We start from the raw sequence: 16,745 nt of genomic DNA, 5'->3' as shown, positions 1-16,745 counted from the left end.
TAAGTAAAGAGTTAACTATGATTAGGTGCGCATATATTTGTACTATCGCTTCAATCGCATATATGCACTTAATTAAATTCTTAGTTGAAATGAAGGAATCAAAGAACTTGTAGTTCAAATAATTAAGAGTATTTATCCATGTATATAAAGTCATGTGATAGACTTCTTATTTTCTAATATCGAAACTCTCTTTTAAACAAGTTCGGTTAACATTTCTCAAGTTATTTTCCATATGAATGATTCGTCTGTATACGAGGACTTTTCAATCTGGAAGCAACTTCAAAGAAGCTCGTGGGTATAATTAATCATTCTATACGCCAGCTTCCAATTGTTGAGCATGGTTTTGGGGCCATGGGACATGTGTTTGAGTTTGGTCCATGTGACAATAACTTGTTTCACTTTGTTTTTCAAAGTTCAGATTTATACGTTAGTTTGTAGAGAGACGATTGATTTGTGAGATTGAAAATGAACACACATGCAGAACAAGTGATAAAATTAAATTTGTAAAAAAACTTATAAATATTTAAAAATAAAAATAAAAACAAAACAAAATTAAAGCCTGTTAGATGCGAGATGTGCCAACAAATAAACCAAAACTTGCCCTTGTGAAATTAGCAAGTGATGCAAGCAAGGCAAACTTGCTTTGATTGGCAAGAGGAAATGCTGATTAGGTTCTTTATGTCAAAATCCATCTTTTAATGTAAAGAAGGCCCGTGAGTTCTAAGAATGTGCTTCACCCACTTGCCAAGCTATACCCCAGGCTTTAACCTGACCCCACATGATCATGTTGCCTTCAAGATCATAAGGTCATATCCAAATTCCAATCCAAGAGAATGGGTGGGTGCTATATTTTGTAGCTAAGGTAATGGAAGAATTACTTAGTTTCAAATGATTTGACATATTATATTGTTAAACTGTTAATGTAGAATATGCAATAAGAATTTACATCGTTTTATGTTAACCAAAGAAAATAAAAACATAATTTAAAGATTTGACAAACTTATCATAATTTTAAATAACTAGTTATTGACTTAATGATATTTTTCTTTTACGACGAGTTTGAAATTCACCCATTCCCCAACAATAGAAAAGGAACTTTGCCAAAAATAAAGAAAAAGAAAAGGAACATTCAAATGTGATGATCAATTATGCATCTTAACCATTCATACTTAATCTAAGTATTAACCTCACATACACATTCTAAGCAAAAGGTGATTTTATTGTCACACCAAGATTTAATAAAAATAATTCTGATTCTCTTGCACTAGAGACCGGCCATGGCACAAAGGTCATCTATAGTTGGCCTTTTCTTATATATATATATATATATATATATATATATATTTTTTTTTTTCCTTTCCAAATTTTGAAAAGATAAAGAACTAAGGATGTTATGGAAATTTGATAGGATGTGTTGTTGGGAGTAAGGTTTGGGGTTCGTTTGAGAGTGATTTTGGGACTGTTAAAATTAGTTGCGAGGAGAAGCATCAACTATAAAATCACTTAAAAACACTTAAAATGATTATATAAAAAAATAATTCTTTATAAAAGTAATTATTGGACTAATCAGAATTACTCCCCAGCGGCCGTGTCTTTTTATTTTTTGGTTGAATTTGGTGGTAATGGTGTGAGTAATTTTTGGGTGAATAGAATCCCTGACAAAGGAGGAATCTTTGATGAAACTGTGAGCCATGTAAAAAATTGCGTATTAAATTTCAAATGGGTCCTACTAGAAATTTCAGCCATCATTTTAATTATCTCCTAGTTTCACTTATTGTTGTCTGAACCGTTTTTGGTTCTTTAAGTTTGCTAGAAACTCTTCTCTCCTCATAACTCATAGGCTCATAGCATAGAAGAACAAGGGAGAAAGATTTGCCACTAAAACCATGTCTTCCCCAAGCAAACGCAGGGAGATGGACTTGATGAAACTGTGAATTTTCTGATTAATAGTCTCATCCAAAAAATATTGAATATTTTTTTCTTTTTGTTGTGGCTTATCTTACCTGTTCTTTCCCTTGTGCTTTATCAGGATGATGAGTGATTATAAGGTAGACATGATCAATGATGGAATGCATGAGTTCTATGTAGATTTCCATGGACCCAGTGAGAGTAAACTTTCATTACCCCTCTCTTATTTTCTAATTTTTAGTGCTTCTACAAGATATTTTTTTGCTTTTTAAGTTGGCTTCTGTTATGGGTCTTTGCTAATTTTGATTATCTATTGATTTAGCTAAGTTGGCAATTTGTAGATGTTATCAGCTGTAGATTATTTTGCCAAAAAAAAAATTCTATTCTCTATCATTTTCTTTTACTGTATATTTTGGAATTGCAGTTTTGTTCTCTTCTATTTTATCCACTTTTTTTCCAGTTACTACTTTTGATTGCAAATCTGAAAGAAATCTAACCCCTTGATGATCATAAAGAAATTAATTTGCTCTTTGTTTCTTGTTATAACTGTGTTTGATAACAGCTAAACAAATTTGTTGTTTGGCCATTGCTCTATTTGGATTTGATAATTTGGTTTGGGAAATAGCTACTTGAATCTCCGGTAAATTTTCTCTTCTTTTCGACTCCGTAATCCCGTTTGCTCCATATCATGGATTCTGGCAGGTCCTTATCAGGGAGGGGTGTGGAGGATAAGAGTTGAATTACCAGATGCTTATCCCTATAAATCTCCCTCAATAGGCTTTGTCAATAAGATCTACCACCCAAATGTTGATGAGATGTGAGTAATAACAGTCAAGAATTCATGCTATTGTAAAATGTGCAGCGTGCTCCATTAACCAACTCAAAATAGGAAGTGTTCAATTCTAACTGTAATGATGGAATTGAATTTCAGGTCAGGTTCAGTTTGTTTAGATGTTATCAATCAAACGTGGAGCCCCATGTTTGGTAAACACATTTAACTAGCCACCTCTTTAGACTGAAATCCAAGTTTCTTTCCATTTTTATGGTTGAATTTATTGGCCTCATATCTACAAGCCTGTGTTCCCAGATCTGGTGAACGTATTTGAAGTATTCCTACCACAGCTTCTGCTGTATCCCAATCCATCAGACCCTTTGAATGGAGAGGCTGCCGCTTTGATGATGCGCGACAGAGCTGCTTATGAACAAAGAGTTAAAGGTATTGATTGTTTTCTAGGTTCTTGTTTCCCTGTCATGCATCTGTGTTGTGCTAGTTTGAGATTTGTTGCTGGCTTGTACCACCTGTTTTTACTCATCTCGCATATTTTTCCTAATATTCTTAATTAAGTTTCGACTTTAGTGTATCCATGTTAAGATTAGTGCTGACAGGAACATATGGATTCTTCATATATGACCTTTCCAATAGTGTTAAACCTTGTGTTTGTGGAGTATAACTCTGAGTGTTGACATAACACTGCTTGTCTTCCTCTTGTAGATGTCAGCTTAAATTGTGTTGAGTTGAGAACCTTGCATTGTGTTATGTTTGAGAAGTAATCATAAATTTCTCCATTAATAAGTCATGCATGTGCATTACCAAACATGGAATAAAATTATGCATGTATACGCAGGGTTTTGTCTCACGGATGAGATGTGAGCTTTTACTGACATCTGAACCTATCAACATATCAGACAATCTGAGTGCCTTGTTTAGTGCCTTTTGATTCTGTAATTATCATTGTACTTAAGGCTGGATTTTAATCATAACCGAGGAAGCATTCAATACACTTCTTAAGTATCCATGCTGCATGGCGGTTAACCTTCATCTGTACTGTGATGTTGTTTAAAAACAAATCTTCAACACTAGAAACAGTTGAAGCCGCCAAAACTGTTTGTTTCAATGAGTGAGAAAAATGACAGGCCTTGTTTTATTTGTATTTGCTAGCATAAAAACCTTCTCTCCAACACTACCTTTGATTGAAAACTAGGAACAATGCTCCATCCAAACAATCTTCTTTAAGGATTCATTTGTTTTGTAAGTTGACACTGGAGATGTTGCAATTGATGTGAGCGAAGGGGGCGCTAGTGGTAACAACATTTCTGGTTTTGATAGTATAGTAGTTTTTCTAAGTGGAATGGGATTAATGATGTTCAAGTAGTGGTAATTTTAAATCTAGTGGATATTTTGCTGATCTTGGCTATGTGTTATATGTGTATGGGGAATTAGCCTTTTTTTATTCTTTCGACCCCAAAAAAATATCTGATGTCCATTGTTTCCGAGAACATTCAAATGCATGTCTAAACATGACTATGTTGGATTCTTGATTGATTATTCTTTGACAAGCAAGACGAAATTTTCGTGTTTTATTTGACCGCTGGAAGGTGGATCTGGTAGAATTTGATGTGGAATTGTCACCTTTAATAGCAAATTAATTGAATTCTAAACTGGATTGGATTTGGGCACGCTAAATCTAACACTAATTTGGTAGAAGTTTGTTTGACTTGCAGTGCCAAGTTCAACTCAAATCAAATTCTTAATTTAAACATAGACAGGTGTTGGGGGAGGGGGGGTGGCGGTGACGATACTTTTTGATTGGGTTTAGCTTGAACCTATGAATGACCGGTACTTACACATGACATTGTGTAACTATCAGTCATTGATAGATTGGGTCCTGTTGATATATACTATTGTGTAACCAACAGTCCTCTTGCTTTGCATTTCCCATAACTTTTGACATGACTGTATGTTCATACAGAATTCTGTCAGAAGTATGCTAAGCCTGAAGATATAGGAGCTGTCCCAGAAGACAAATCAAGTGATGAGGAACTAAGTGAAGATGAATCTGATTCTTGTGATGATCAAGTGGCAGGTCAAGCAGATCCGTAGGGATTTCTGGTCTTTCTTTTAAAATGTTTGTATTTGTACATGATGTTGTAGCCTTTTCTTAATTCATCCCCAACTCCAAAGAAGACTGGATATTGGGAAGGGAAAGAAATTCCCCAGCTTGTATTAGTTTCCTTTGCACCCCTGTAAATAAATGTACTGTTGGTTTTCATGCTTCAGTCTCTTGTTTGTTACAGCTTGGAGAGTGGTGAAACCCATCCATAGTTAATTTGGCAGAATGGTGGAGTTTGGTAAAGTGAGTTCTGTCACTTGGAATTAACTATGGATAAGGGCTTTTTCCATGAATTCTGGGAACCATCTCAAAAAGGTTTATTATTATTATTATTATTATTATTGGCCGGGGATAAAATAACGTTTTGTTTGGGAAGAAGAAAGTTGGTAATTAAATGGAATTTTCTTGGCTGCTACACTGACAGAAACCAATCAAATCCGGTGATTGGAATGAGAAGTAACTTTTTTACATATCATTGCGTTATTAGCCGGGAATAGCATTATTCTGCTATTTTCAGCATAAAATAACATTTTGTTTGGGAGGAAGACAGTTTGTAATTAAATGGATTTTTCTTGGCTTCTACATTGACAGAAACCAATCAAATCGGATGATTGGAATGAGAACTACAGTAACTGCCAAGCAGGTGACAGATTGAATTGAAATTTGTAGCACTTAATCTTCAAGATCAGTAAGTATGAAGGGAATGTATTACTTTACAAAGGTCTTGTCTAGCAGAGGGAGGGGTACGACCTGCGAGGCACGGATATAAGCTACTGACTTTTCATAGAAAAAGATGTTTGTAAACGAAGACCTACACTGTATGAACAGTATGGCTATTTGTGCCCTTATGCCACTAAAATTATGAACAAAAGGGAAGTGACAACTTCTTCCAGTACATCATTAATCAATCCTTTAGCAAAGTCATAAATGGCTTGGCCTTCTCTTTCCAGAGTCTGTCCGTAACCTCTTTACGGGATTTGCCCAACCAACTGACCCTGCAGCCTTATTCGAAGGCTGAGGAGGCTGGTTGGTCCACCCTTGTGAGGTTTGTTGAGTCAATCTCTCCTTTGGAACCGAATTTGAACCTGGACTTTTAATACCGCGACCCATACTCGGGGGTGAAACAGGGCCAGCTGATCCAGTCCTAGGCTTTACCACGGACTTTTCCCTGTCTTTTCTCTTCTTCTTGCAGATAACCAGATCCCCTGGATGAGCAAGCTGTGGAGAATCATCCTGCTGATAGTGCTCCCGACTATTACCACTTCCACTCCCAAGTCTTGATTCCTTGTGGGGCATATGGCTTCTCATCCTCGTGTCTTCGCTACTGAAAATAGGAGTACGTTGTTGTGGCTTCTGTTGAGGACCCGGGTCAGGCTCCACCTCATTTATATGTTTGTGTCTCTTGCTTTGGCCAACAGTCACCGGTCTTGGGGATGGAGCATTAGTGGTCAAAACTGGGCTAGTAAAAGAGAGTGCGCTTCTGGCTTCTCGAAAATCAGTGTCTGCAAATGCTATTTTCAAGATATCAAAGAAAAGATCATGTACTTTCCTGGCTTCAGTTCTTACCTGTGCATTATAGTTAAACCAGAGGCTGTCAGTTCATTTTATTGAAAGACTGCACACCCTAAGTACACAAGTGCATCTACTAACAGCAAAGCAAGGAAATATTAACCATTAGCAAATACAGTTAAAAATAAAGGCACTCGTAAATTATCAGAATTTACTGGCACTTGTGTCCCTCAAACTTTATACGCTTTGGAAAAGAACTATTATACAGGCTACTTTTCTATAGCCATGTTTAACCAAATTCAGTTTTCTGGGTTTAGTGCAAAAAAGATGTGTTTTAGCATACAGAGACGAGAGAAAGGTGTATTCACTAATTGCTTTTTCTTAAGAAAACACATAACAGTTAGTAATAAGAGTAACTAAGACAGTATTTAACTTAGTCATGCTTCTGCAACACCGCTTTAAGAATGACTTCAAAATCAACCACAGCAACATGAAAATATAATGAACTAGTATGGCAGAGTCAATGAGAAAGGCAGAACATAAAGCTTGAGCGACTTACCTCATGGGAAAAACCATAAAATTGCATTGCACTTTTCAACATAGACTGCACGTCAAACACAAGCTCCATCACTCCATTATACTCCAACCTCTCTATCCGCTGATCAATCTTTCGTAAATCCAAGATATTATTTCCTGATCCACTTGTGTAACCAGCATTTTCAATGCGCTTCCACAAATCTGTTAGTAAAGGTACTATTTGAGGACCTTCCTTATCTATTCTCCTTTGGAGCTTGCTAATTACATTCTTGCACTGCACAAATAGAAACATTAGTTAGAGTTCACAAAAGAAATGCTAAAGAATGCCACACCTGGAGAAAAAAATTAGGAATGCAAAGAATAAAGGTCAACACAATTACATTTACATGTCACAACACGTCTAGCAATATAAATTAAAAGGTGATGTTTCCACAAATCTTGAATAAAACAGGAAGCAGACGCCTTATGACATGTATAACAGCAGATAAGGGCAGCATTTAGCACCTCAAAACCCAGAACAAAGCAGTAATAGGACAATTCAACTGTACATACCCTTCTCTGGATGATGTCAGGCATTTTTGTGCCATAAACTGGAGTTCCACTCGTACTCCCGACTTTTCCATCCCAATTTTCTCTGTGGTGTTCAGCAGCATCTTCTGCAGGATCAGGCACGCTATTTGATCTGCCAGATTTAGGTGAAGCATGCAATTTTGACGCGTTACCAACTCTCCTTGCAGGCAAACTTCGCCTAGTTTTTGAGGATGAATCACTTTGGTCATGTTTTAAAGCATGGGGATCTCCATACGTTTTGATTTCAGAATCAGCCCTTGACTGTGTTTGAGATTTATGGTCTGCTTGGAAGGGCAACAGAGATGAATCTCCACGTTGGAGAGATGGCGTCTCACTACCAGATTTCTCCTCTGGCCTTTCCATGGTATGACGAGGGCGAACCCTAAGACTACGCTTCCTCTTGATCTTAGGTTGCAAAACCTGTTCGTCTTCACCTTCATCACGGTCATGATTCCAACTTCCAGATTGTTGGTGGTCCATATGAGAATCCCCAGATACGACAATCTCACCTTCCTCTACATCATCAGGCTGGAAAAACACCAAGAGACTAAATTGAATAGATGGCAAAGGCAAACCAAACCAGTTAGAAAGCATCAATTCAGAAAGACAAGACACATACCAGCCTCTTTGAAACAGATCCTGGCCTACCATCTATGGCAGACAGGGAACCAAATTTCTGGGAAGAAACAGGAGACACTGTCTGCATCAACCTCCGACTGTCTGAGGATGATCCTGAGGAACCAGCTTCTTCTAGCATGTGGTTATTTCTAACTCTTTCTGAAGCCTGGGGATAATCGTAGCCAACATCACATTCAGGGCCATCTTCTTCCACTTGTTCCTTAATAATTGGTGTTGCCTCAACAGCACCACTATATTCATCATCCTCTAATTCTCCAACTTCTCCCTCTTCTTCATGCAAAGAATATTCATTTCTCTCATCAGAACTTGCTTCTGAGTATTCACCATTGTCATCATCTAACTCCTTATAGCTGGGATGCTTTTTCCCCTTGGGCCGCCCCCTCTTTCTTTCAGTTTTTGGAGATGAATCAGAACCCATTTCACTGGTCTCCAAGCCAATATTACCACCCAACAAAGTGTTCTTAGATGGTCTTTTTGATAAACTAGCAATCACAGCATTTACTTCTCTTGTACCGGTTCGAAGCCATTTGGGAACCTGGTTGTACTTAGTCATCTCCTCAATCCAGTCCAGTTCTTCATCCATTTGATCAAACAATTCAACTTCTTCTTCGCTTCTAGCAATCATGCGATTTACCTCCTGCAAAGAGGGAACGTCATGAAGAGTTTCTTGGTACCTCTCTTCATCATGCAGTAAGGTTTCCAGAGTCATACGTCGCTCTTCATGTGTGGTTCTTTGGTCAAAACGCCCAGCATTGATAACCTCATCAGCCATGTCAATCTTGTATTGTTGAATGTTGTTTCTTATGAGGCTCTCAATTGATCCGATATACCGATCCTTACCAGCAAGGTCATCCTCTGAATCAACAGTACCTCCACTTCTTAGTTCATCCTCCTTCTGATGGCTAGAGATTTTGTCAACAACTGCTTCCATATAAATGACCTTGACTTCTCTCTTCTGTCCAATGCGGTGGGCTCTAGCAACTGCCTGTTCTTCATTTTTAGGGTTTGGATCAGGATCATATATGACAACCGTATCAGCAGACTGGAGATTAAGACCCCGACCAGCTGCACGAATACTAAGCAAGAAGATGAAGCAGTCCGAATCAGGGCTGTTGAAATCCACTATAGCTGACTCACGATCTTCTAAACTGGTTGTTCCATCAATTCTTCTGTAGACAAGTCGACGCCACTGCAAGTATTCCTCCAAAATATCAAGGAGTTTTGTCATGGTACTAAAAAGAAGTACTCGATGCCCTGTTCTCTGAAGTTTAATAAGGATCCTATCCAGGATCCATAATTTCCCACAGGATCTTATAAGGAAATCCTTGGAAAAATCATTGAAATATGGATAATTAAGCAAAGGATGATTGCAAGTTTTTCGCAGTTCCATGCATCTGTTATTTAAGGTTTTGTACACTTTGGGCTGATAAAGTGGATTCTTTTGAACCCTGAGCTTCTCTTCTTCAGGATCTACTCGAATAGTGCCTGTTGATTTGATCCAGTCATATACAGCACTTTGAATAGCTGACATTCTACACCTTAAAACTATGGAGATCTGCAATCAAGCACCAGTGTTAGAAATCAATCACAGGAAAATAAATTATTACAAATGATAATCACTAAAGCATACCTTAGGTGGAAGTGCACCTTCCACATCTTCAACACGACGCCTAAGCATAAAAGGCTCTAAAATTTGATGAAGTCGGTGGATGATGATAACTTTCTTTTCAGTCTCAAGCCAGTCATCTTCTGCATTTGGTGTAGGAGCTTCCTTTTGAAAGGGTTTCGAAAACCAGTCATGAAATGCTTTCCGATTATCAAATACTTCTGGAAGAAGCAAATTTAATAGTGACCAGAGTTCCTTCAAATCATTCTGCAATTGAAAAGTTAAACCAAATTCAACTCAATTTTATTATACAAAATATTAATAAAATAAAGACGACACACATTTGTGTGAAAGGAACTAAATGATCAAACAGGTCATAAATCTTGTTCATCACTGACACTTCTAGGTTCTTTTTAAACAGAACAACACTTCCATGTTCACAAGACAATGAATTATTATTATTATTATTATTATTATTATTATTATTATTATTTTATAAACTTCATAGTATATTGGTTTTTGATGCCCTATATTTTTCTAAGGAAATAAGAATTAATGCCGTGCCTCTGTTTAATGCCCTGTACGGGTATGCCTATTATAAAGCATAAACTAGGATAAAAACATTTAATGATGCTACTGTTGTTGCACAACTCAGCAAAGACTGAAAAGGGTTAAATTAGTTAGGTCTATCAAAATTGCACCATAAGATAAGTGCTGTTTTCTCTCTTAAAACAAAAAACAAAAAACAAAAACAAAAACAAAAAAAAAAAGCGTAAAAGTGTTGTGATCTCTCTTAACGAACCTGTAATGGTGTTCCTGTCAAAAGCAAGCGCCTTTGGCAACGATACCTGTCAAGGTCACGAGCTAGAACCGACTCCCTGTCTTTCATCCTTTGTGCTTCATCAATTATTATATACTTCCAATCAATTTTTGAAAGTTTGGAGCGATCATACATGATGAACTCATAAGTTGTCACAAGGACATTAAACTTCAAGGCACAAACCTCCTATGAAGCAAAATATCAAAAGGAAGTTTAGCACTTGCCTAGAAATCAAACATTTAGGTAGATAAGCAAATCCATCTTACTTGAGAAAATAATTTTGATCGTTGATCCTTCCCACCAACATAATATATGCATGACACAGATGGAAGCCAAGTATGCAACTCACTCTGCAAAAGGAACTCAGTTAGGCATGTTAACAAACAGTAAGCAATGTCTTATTCATGTAGAACAGAAAATAAACTAACCTTCCAATTTACCAAAACAGCATTTGGAACAATTATGAGATGCGGCCCATAGTTCCCTTTGAACTCCATTAAATATGCAATCAATGCCATCACCTGCATGAGGAAAATTATATATAATTCAGTTAAATTCACACTGCCAAGGGAACTAAGGTACTACATGAGACTCACTGCCCCACATATTATATGGCAAATCCTAATATATCAACCGCCACAGCTATTCACCATATAACTTATGGCTTTTCATGTCTAAAGAGAGAAACAGAAGAGAAAGTCACCTGCACAGTTTTCCCAAGACCCATTTCATCTGCCAATATTCCATTTAACTTGTTGTTATACAGAGAAAGCATCCATTGCAACCCAACCTGCAGAACCACAGACAGTCAAAAATAGACTAGCTTGCTACAGAAGTAATAGTGGACATTAAGCAAAAGCCAAATAGTAACAATTCTTAATTACAGCAACCTACAAGTTGATAGTCTCTTAAGTTTCCAGTCCGTAACATTGAGGGTTGCCTTATGACCCTTTCATTCACAGCATGTGCAAGACTATAATACCTGAAGACAACCATGAGAAATGAGAAACAAATAGGAGATAAAAATGATTATACATATCCAAGTACATGCACTACACATAAGGAAGCCTTCAAAAGTGTTTTGGAAACAAATTGATAGCGATTTGAAATCAAATTAAGAAATATGAGAAATAGTTATTGCAGATACTAGGCACATTTTTAAAAACCAGCAGTAGTAGAAACCTCCACCTCAAGAAACCAACTGCACATTCAAATTTTATGTCAACAAGCAAAGCCAAACAATTAACTTACTTGTTAACAGATGAACTATCTCTAGGTGCATTCATTTCTATAAATCGATTTCTAATCAGTACTTCCTCTCCAGCACAAGCTGCTGCCGCCCTAACTTCTTCCTCAGAGAGACCCTAGTTGTAGACAAACAGATCAAACATGGGTAAGTAACATAGAGGAAGTGATCCAGCATGGTTTATAACAAGAAAATGAAAACTTTGTACCCACATAGTCAAAGGAATTTATTAAAAAATCATGTGAAAATAAAGAAGTCAAGACTGACAAATTAAGAGGCCAGTGGGAGGGGAGAGAGAGAGAGCAACGCATACCTGCACCCGTGCAGAAGCTGCAGCAGCATTTGCTGCCTCTTCCACTTCCTGTTGATTCTTGGCAGCTGTTATTTTACTTCCAAGCTTATGAAGATATTCCTCAGTCTGACTCAAAAATGATGATAGAACCGCATATCTCTCCGCTGCATCCCCTGGGATACTAGTCTGCTGTTCTAGCAAAATTTCCCTGTACCTTTCAACATCATTATTCTTCAATGCTTCCATCCTTTTACTCCTATCATCATCCTTTCTTTTTGAAAACTCCCTCAACATTCTCTCATGATATTTGGCAACTCCCCTGTTGCGTGCAGTCCGTGCATCACGAATGCCCCAGTGAGCTTCAAGTAGCTTCTTACGCCACTGGAAAATAGATTTCAGTTGCTTCTCCCTCATGGCTTTCTGAGAGGCCTGCACTTGCCTAGCTAGCTCCATCCGCTGACGCTCACAAAGCCGAACAAACTTCCTATAAGGCCTGTCAGGCATTGCCATTATCTCCTGCTGTTGTTGATCAATTTCATCTCTTAAGCGTGCCTGTAAATCTAAAAGTCGAAGCTTTTTTTCTTCAATTTGCAACCGCAAGACAAGATCAGGCCTAATCCTTTTCCTCTCCAAATTTACCGCCAATAGACCACCAATCTTCTTAATATTTTCTGTTCTCTTCTTGTTAAGAACTTCCACACCTTCCTCAAACAGAAGATCTTTGACATCATATGCCAATGTTAGATTATTATTATTATTGCTGTTAGTATTGTTGTTGTTCACCATCACTCCTGAACCAAAGGAGTCATGTTTCCTAGTGAAAAAGGGGAAATCAAACAGTGGTCCGTGATACTTTCTAGCAGAGCTAACATCTTTTGGCTGGGGTACAGTGCTTGCTTGTGCAGGCTTCTTAACTTGCATGGCATCAGATACAGCAACCTGTGATGCAACAGACTTTCCCCTATCAACTGGAAACTCACTTCTAACAGGAGCTTTTTGAATACTGCGTTCAACTTCATGGTCCAACTTAACAGAAGATAAAGTGGAATGCTGCTCTTCTTTTCCAGAAGACACCATGGGAGTAGGTTCCTTCAACGCAGTGGGCGTTCCTTGCACATGAACTGTTGATACAGTTGCTTTCTCATCTCCAGTAAAAGCTTCCTCTTTTGGAACGTTCTGTGCATTTATTGATGCCACAGCCTGTGAATCTTTTTCATTGGACTCCATATGCCGCACGTGATCTTCTATAACTTTCCCAGAAGATTTATCCTGAATGTTTCCCCCTCCAGGAAGCAATTGCTGCTGTAGCTGCAGATCAAGTGGTGGTGGAGCAATAGCCCGAAGAAGTTCTTGTGGGAGTGTGCCTTCACCTTTCTATCAAGCAAGGGAAATTGAAGTAAGCAACGTGTTCATAATCAACTCTACCTGTTCCATAAAAATCTATAAACCAAATATATAAATGAAAGGCAACAATAGAAGGGATAAAAACAGAGAACTAATGCACCTTGAGTCGCCTAAATGCTAGTATTTGAGCTTTAAGAACATGAAGCTGCTGTTTGGTGAACCCAAGACGTTGTTGTGGCATCTGAGTAGACGGTCCACCTTGTGTCTGTACGTGGTTGCCAGAGCCCCCATCATTAGGAACTATAGCCTGTGGAGAAGATCGACTCAACTGCTTCTGGTATTGCATCTGCAATGTTTCTGGATTGTTCAGTGGACTTTTTCCGTGGAAAGAGTGATCCACACCCTGGCTTGTGTTTGCAGATGACTGTGTGGGGTGGATAGAAGTCATTCCATTTCCAATAGGAACCGACTGCCTAGGAGGCATCTGGTTTTCTCTGCCATGAACAGCAAACTGCTTCACAGGAATGCTGTTACTATTGTTAAAGATGCTAGTATTTGAACCTGATCCAAATGGGCTAGGAGCAACCGTCTGCTTTGCTTTTACAGAGCTAGACTGTCCAGATACATCGCTTGATGAATTAGCATGCGGAGAACTCTCACTCACAACTGGTGGAGAAGTACCCTGCTGCTTTGACACTGGAACAGGTGATGATTGTACACCCAAGTTGCTTTCATTTGCCTTTTGTTGAGCAGCCATCCTAGACTGCAACAATGGAATGAGCTGCGCCATCAAGTTGGCATTTCCAGGCTGTGAAAGATCAATGTTGTGCTCAAGTGCAAATGCTTGCAACTGAGCAGCCAATGCAATCTGGTTGTTCGGCGTGTTTTGGGTGCTTTGCTGAGCCTGTGGTGCCAGCATTGGCCTTAACATATTTCCAGGCATGAATTGACCTATGCCTGACTGCTGGGCTGAAGGCTTTGATTCACTCCTTTGGTCAGAGGGTGGCTGTGCTTGGTCCATCTGCTTTTCTCCACGAGTAAAATGTTCCGTCGAGTTCTTAGACGATGATGGTTGTGCCTGATTAGCTGCCTGCATAGACATGAGTTCCTGCATTTTCATATTTCCCAATCGCATGTCCTGGTCTTTTCCAGATGGAGGCCCCAACAATCCCATTTTAGCTTGCTGCTGAGATTGCATTGCCAAACCTGACTTCTGCTGGGCAGCCTGAAAAGCATAATGAAGATAAGCTTGATGAACTGGATTTAACACTTGCTGGTCAACACCTTGACTCCTATTCTGTCCATCCTGGGAGCCATGTTGTTGAGCCAAATCAATGAACTTCCTAGATTGTTGAGGCATTTGACTGGAGCCAGGAGATGAAACAAAATTGCTCCCTCCCAGAACTCCTTGGAGACCAGCAGCTTGATATGCTAGAAGAGCTTCATTCCCTTCAGGTTTTCTTAAAAATTGTTGCTGTTGTAATGACTGCATGACGATAAATTTTATAAGAATCTGAGTCACATCAATATTTAATATGAAAAACTGCTTAGACTAATGACATGAACAAAATCTATAAAATACACATCCCCCAATATCATTTGCATAACTTTGATTTGAGACGGTAAAAGTATGAAAGTGCTGTGGATATTGATATCGTTCAAATTAAAACAAATTCACAGAACCTGAGCAGATCTCCAGTACAAATGTGATCCTACCAATGCACCAGAACAATATGATTGTAACAATCAGATTCATGTTTCTGAAAGTCATGCAATTTGTAGGTGTGTCAGCTATACCTCCCTAGAGCAAGCCATGTAAAAAACAATGACAATAAGAACCCAGGGCTCTGGGTAAGAAAAATGTTATAGGACACAGGCTTATTTTCATTTAGTTAATAAGGCGGACGCAAACAAATTAAACCATATAATTCCTCTGTTACATATAGCAATCAAACTAATCAAAAACTTTAAAAAGTAGTGCAGCAGAACAAATAAGGGTTGGACATGGTCGCTTATAATTTAACATCATATGTAAGGAATGGAAGACAGTAAAACAAAACCATAAGCAGACGCCAGCTTGTTGTCATTAAGCTATCTTGAATTTAATGGAGCAAAAGTAGATGCCAAATTACAGTTAAGCAGATAAAAGTGCAAAGCTAAGATCAGCTACCATTAAGACCTGCCAAGTTTGACTCCTTGAATACCTAAAAGCTCTTGTTCAAGAAATCAAGTGAGCAACCAACTAACTTACCAAATGTCCGATAGTAACAGTTAACAAGAAAACCACGACACACAGATGTATCAATAGCAAAAATTCACTCCAACCCATTTGGAAGAACACTCCCAAATAGAAAACCTACATAATGTAGCAATCATAACCAAACCAAAAATGACAAAATTCACACTGACCCATCTGCAGCGACACTCTAAATTCCAATTTCACTTGATTTCCACACAAAATTCAATTTTCAGCCACACAAATTCTTACCTGCCTAGACCCTAATTGCTGCTGCTGCTGCTGCTGCTGTTGCTGTTGCTGCTGCTGTTGCTGATGTTGATGTTGATGCTGCACAGAATCGAAACCCAAGTGTGGCGTAGACACGGCCGAGGACGACGAAGACGGGGAAGCAGCTGACGATGTCGATCCAGCCCGACCCGCGGGGCCCACTCCCGGGTTCCGGCTGGGCCCGCCTCCACCTCCGCCACCAGATTGCATGCAACTCAACCCAAATTCACACACATCCAACAAACTCAAATCACCCCCCAAAAAGAAACCATCTATTCGAAAAAAGAAAACCCCCAAAAAGCTCAAAACCCAAGAAAACTCAAATCCCTCCAAAAAAACTCCAACTGAAACCCTATCTGGGCCCTCGGATCCCAACGTTCAAAAACCCCCAAGCTCAAAACTCTCTTAGCAACTTTCTCTCTCAATAAACCAAAAAAAAACGCGGGAGTTCCGGAGTGGGGGCTACAGACCGATGGATCCTAGAGACGCGAAGTTGACGGGAATCGGCGACTCAACTCACTCTCTTTGGTTGGGTTTTCCGCGATTCACAAATTTTTTGCGTCAAACCCTAGCGATTTTCAATATTTTTTCAATTTCAAAATTTTATTAAAAAATCATTTTTGTTTTTGCATTTAATTCTTTAGTATTTTACTTCTCTCTTTTTTTTTTCTGCTCAAGTTTGGGTGATGAAGCACTTCTGCTTTATATGGCTTTGTGCTAAAACAACGAGGTTGGGTCCGGTTGACTACCGTTAGATATTTGCGGAGAGAGGTCCAGTGTAAATTGCCCCTACAATGGGACCTAATTGCAGAAGTGCCACAAATTTATGACTTTTAACTTTCTTTCTTTTTTAAAATGATGAATTCATTTCTGTGTG

The 16,745-nt window shown here is 38.6% G+C and overlaps 2 protein-coding genes across 4 annotated transcripts; one reads left to right on the top strand and one right to left on the bottom strand.

The window, feature by feature from the left end:
• Positions 1 to 1,677: 1,677 nt before the first annotated feature.
• Positions 1,678 to 4,965, top strand: LOC117619867 (ubiquitin-conjugating enzyme E2-23 kDa). 2 transcript variants are annotated; one of them, XM_034349922.1, is made up of 6 exons: positions 1,678 to 1,684; positions 2,030 to 2,109; positions 2,611 to 2,725; positions 2,840 to 2,892; positions 2,996 to 3,124; positions 4,659 to 4,965. In XM_034349922.1, exons 2-6 carry the CDS (start codon positions 2,031 to 2,033, stop codon positions 4,787 to 4,789), a joined length of 507 nt encoding a protein of 168 aa, XP_034205813.1. In that variant the 5' UTR covers positions 1,678 to 1,684; position 2,030; the 3' UTR covers positions 4,790 to 4,965. The 2 variants fall into 2 exon arrangements, with proteins under 2 accessions (XP_034205813.1, XP_034205812.1); XM_034349921.1 differs by lacking the exon at positions 1,678 to 1,684 and adding an exon at positions 1,767 to 1,930.
• Positions 4,966 to 5,423: 458 nt separating this feature from the next.
• LOC117619864 (ATP-dependent helicase BRM) lies at positions 5,424 to 16,566 on the bottom strand. 2 transcript variants are annotated; one of them, XM_034349916.1, is made up of 14 exons: positions 15,851 to 16,566; positions 13,523 to 14,848; positions 12,040 to 13,392; positions 11,732 to 11,844; positions 11,375 to 11,462; positions 11,184 to 11,270; positions 10,909 to 11,001; positions 10,747 to 10,830; positions 10,463 to 10,666; positions 9,685 to 9,927; positions 8,035 to 9,609; positions 7,398 to 7,943; positions 6,868 to 7,119; positions 5,424 to 6,365 (listed from the first exon to the last, which is right to left on the bottom strand). In XM_034349916.1, exons 1-14 carry the CDS (start codon positions 16,076 to 16,078, stop codon positions 5,721 to 5,723), a joined length of 6,837 nt encoding a protein of 2,278 aa, XP_034205807.1. In that variant the 5' UTR covers positions 16,079 to 16,566; the 3' UTR covers positions 5,424 to 5,720. The 2 variants fall into 2 exon arrangements, with proteins under 2 accessions (XP_034205807.1, XP_034205808.1); XM_034349917.1 differs by lacking the exon at positions 15,851 to 16,566 and adding an exon at positions 15,533 to 15,778.
• Between the last annotated feature and the right edge of the window lie 179 nt (positions 16,567 to 16,745).

The sequence above is a fragment of the Prunus dulcis genome, chromosome 2, assembly GCF_902201215.1.
Source record: "Prunus dulcis chromosome 2, ALMONDv2, whole genome shotgun sequence".
Lineage (NCBI taxonomy): Eukaryota > Viridiplantae > Streptophyta > Magnoliopsida > Rosales > Rosaceae > Prunus > Prunus dulcis.
This window is presented reverse-complemented; position numbering and strand designations above follow the sequence as displayed.

Bases quoted from the DNA above. Each gene is read 5' to 3' on its own strand.
- LOC117619867 (XM_034349921.1), top strand. From the start codon at position 1,887: ATGTCTTCCCCAAGCAAACGCAGGGAGATGGACTTGATGAAACT. The intron at 1,931-2,029 runs GTGAATTTTCTG...GTGCTTTATCAG, and splicing joins GAGATGGACTTGATGAAACT to GATGATGAGTGATTATAAGG. The intron at 2,110-2,610 runs GTAAACTTTCAT...GGATTCTGGCAG, and splicing joins TTTCCATGGACCCAGTGAGA to GTCCTTATCAGGGAGGGGTG.
- LOC117619864 (XM_034349916.1), bottom strand. From the start codon at position 16,078: ATGCAATCTGGTGGCGGAGGTGGAGGCGGGCCCAGCCGGAACCCGGGA. The intron at 10,667-10,746 runs GTAAGATGGATT...TTTGCTTCATAG, and splicing joins GATCAAAATTATTTTCTCAA to GAGGTTTGTGCCTTGAAGTT. The intron at 6,366-6,867 runs GTAAGTCGCTCA...TATAATGCACAG, and splicing joins TTTATGGTTTTTCCCATGAG to GTAAGAACTGAAGCCAGGAA.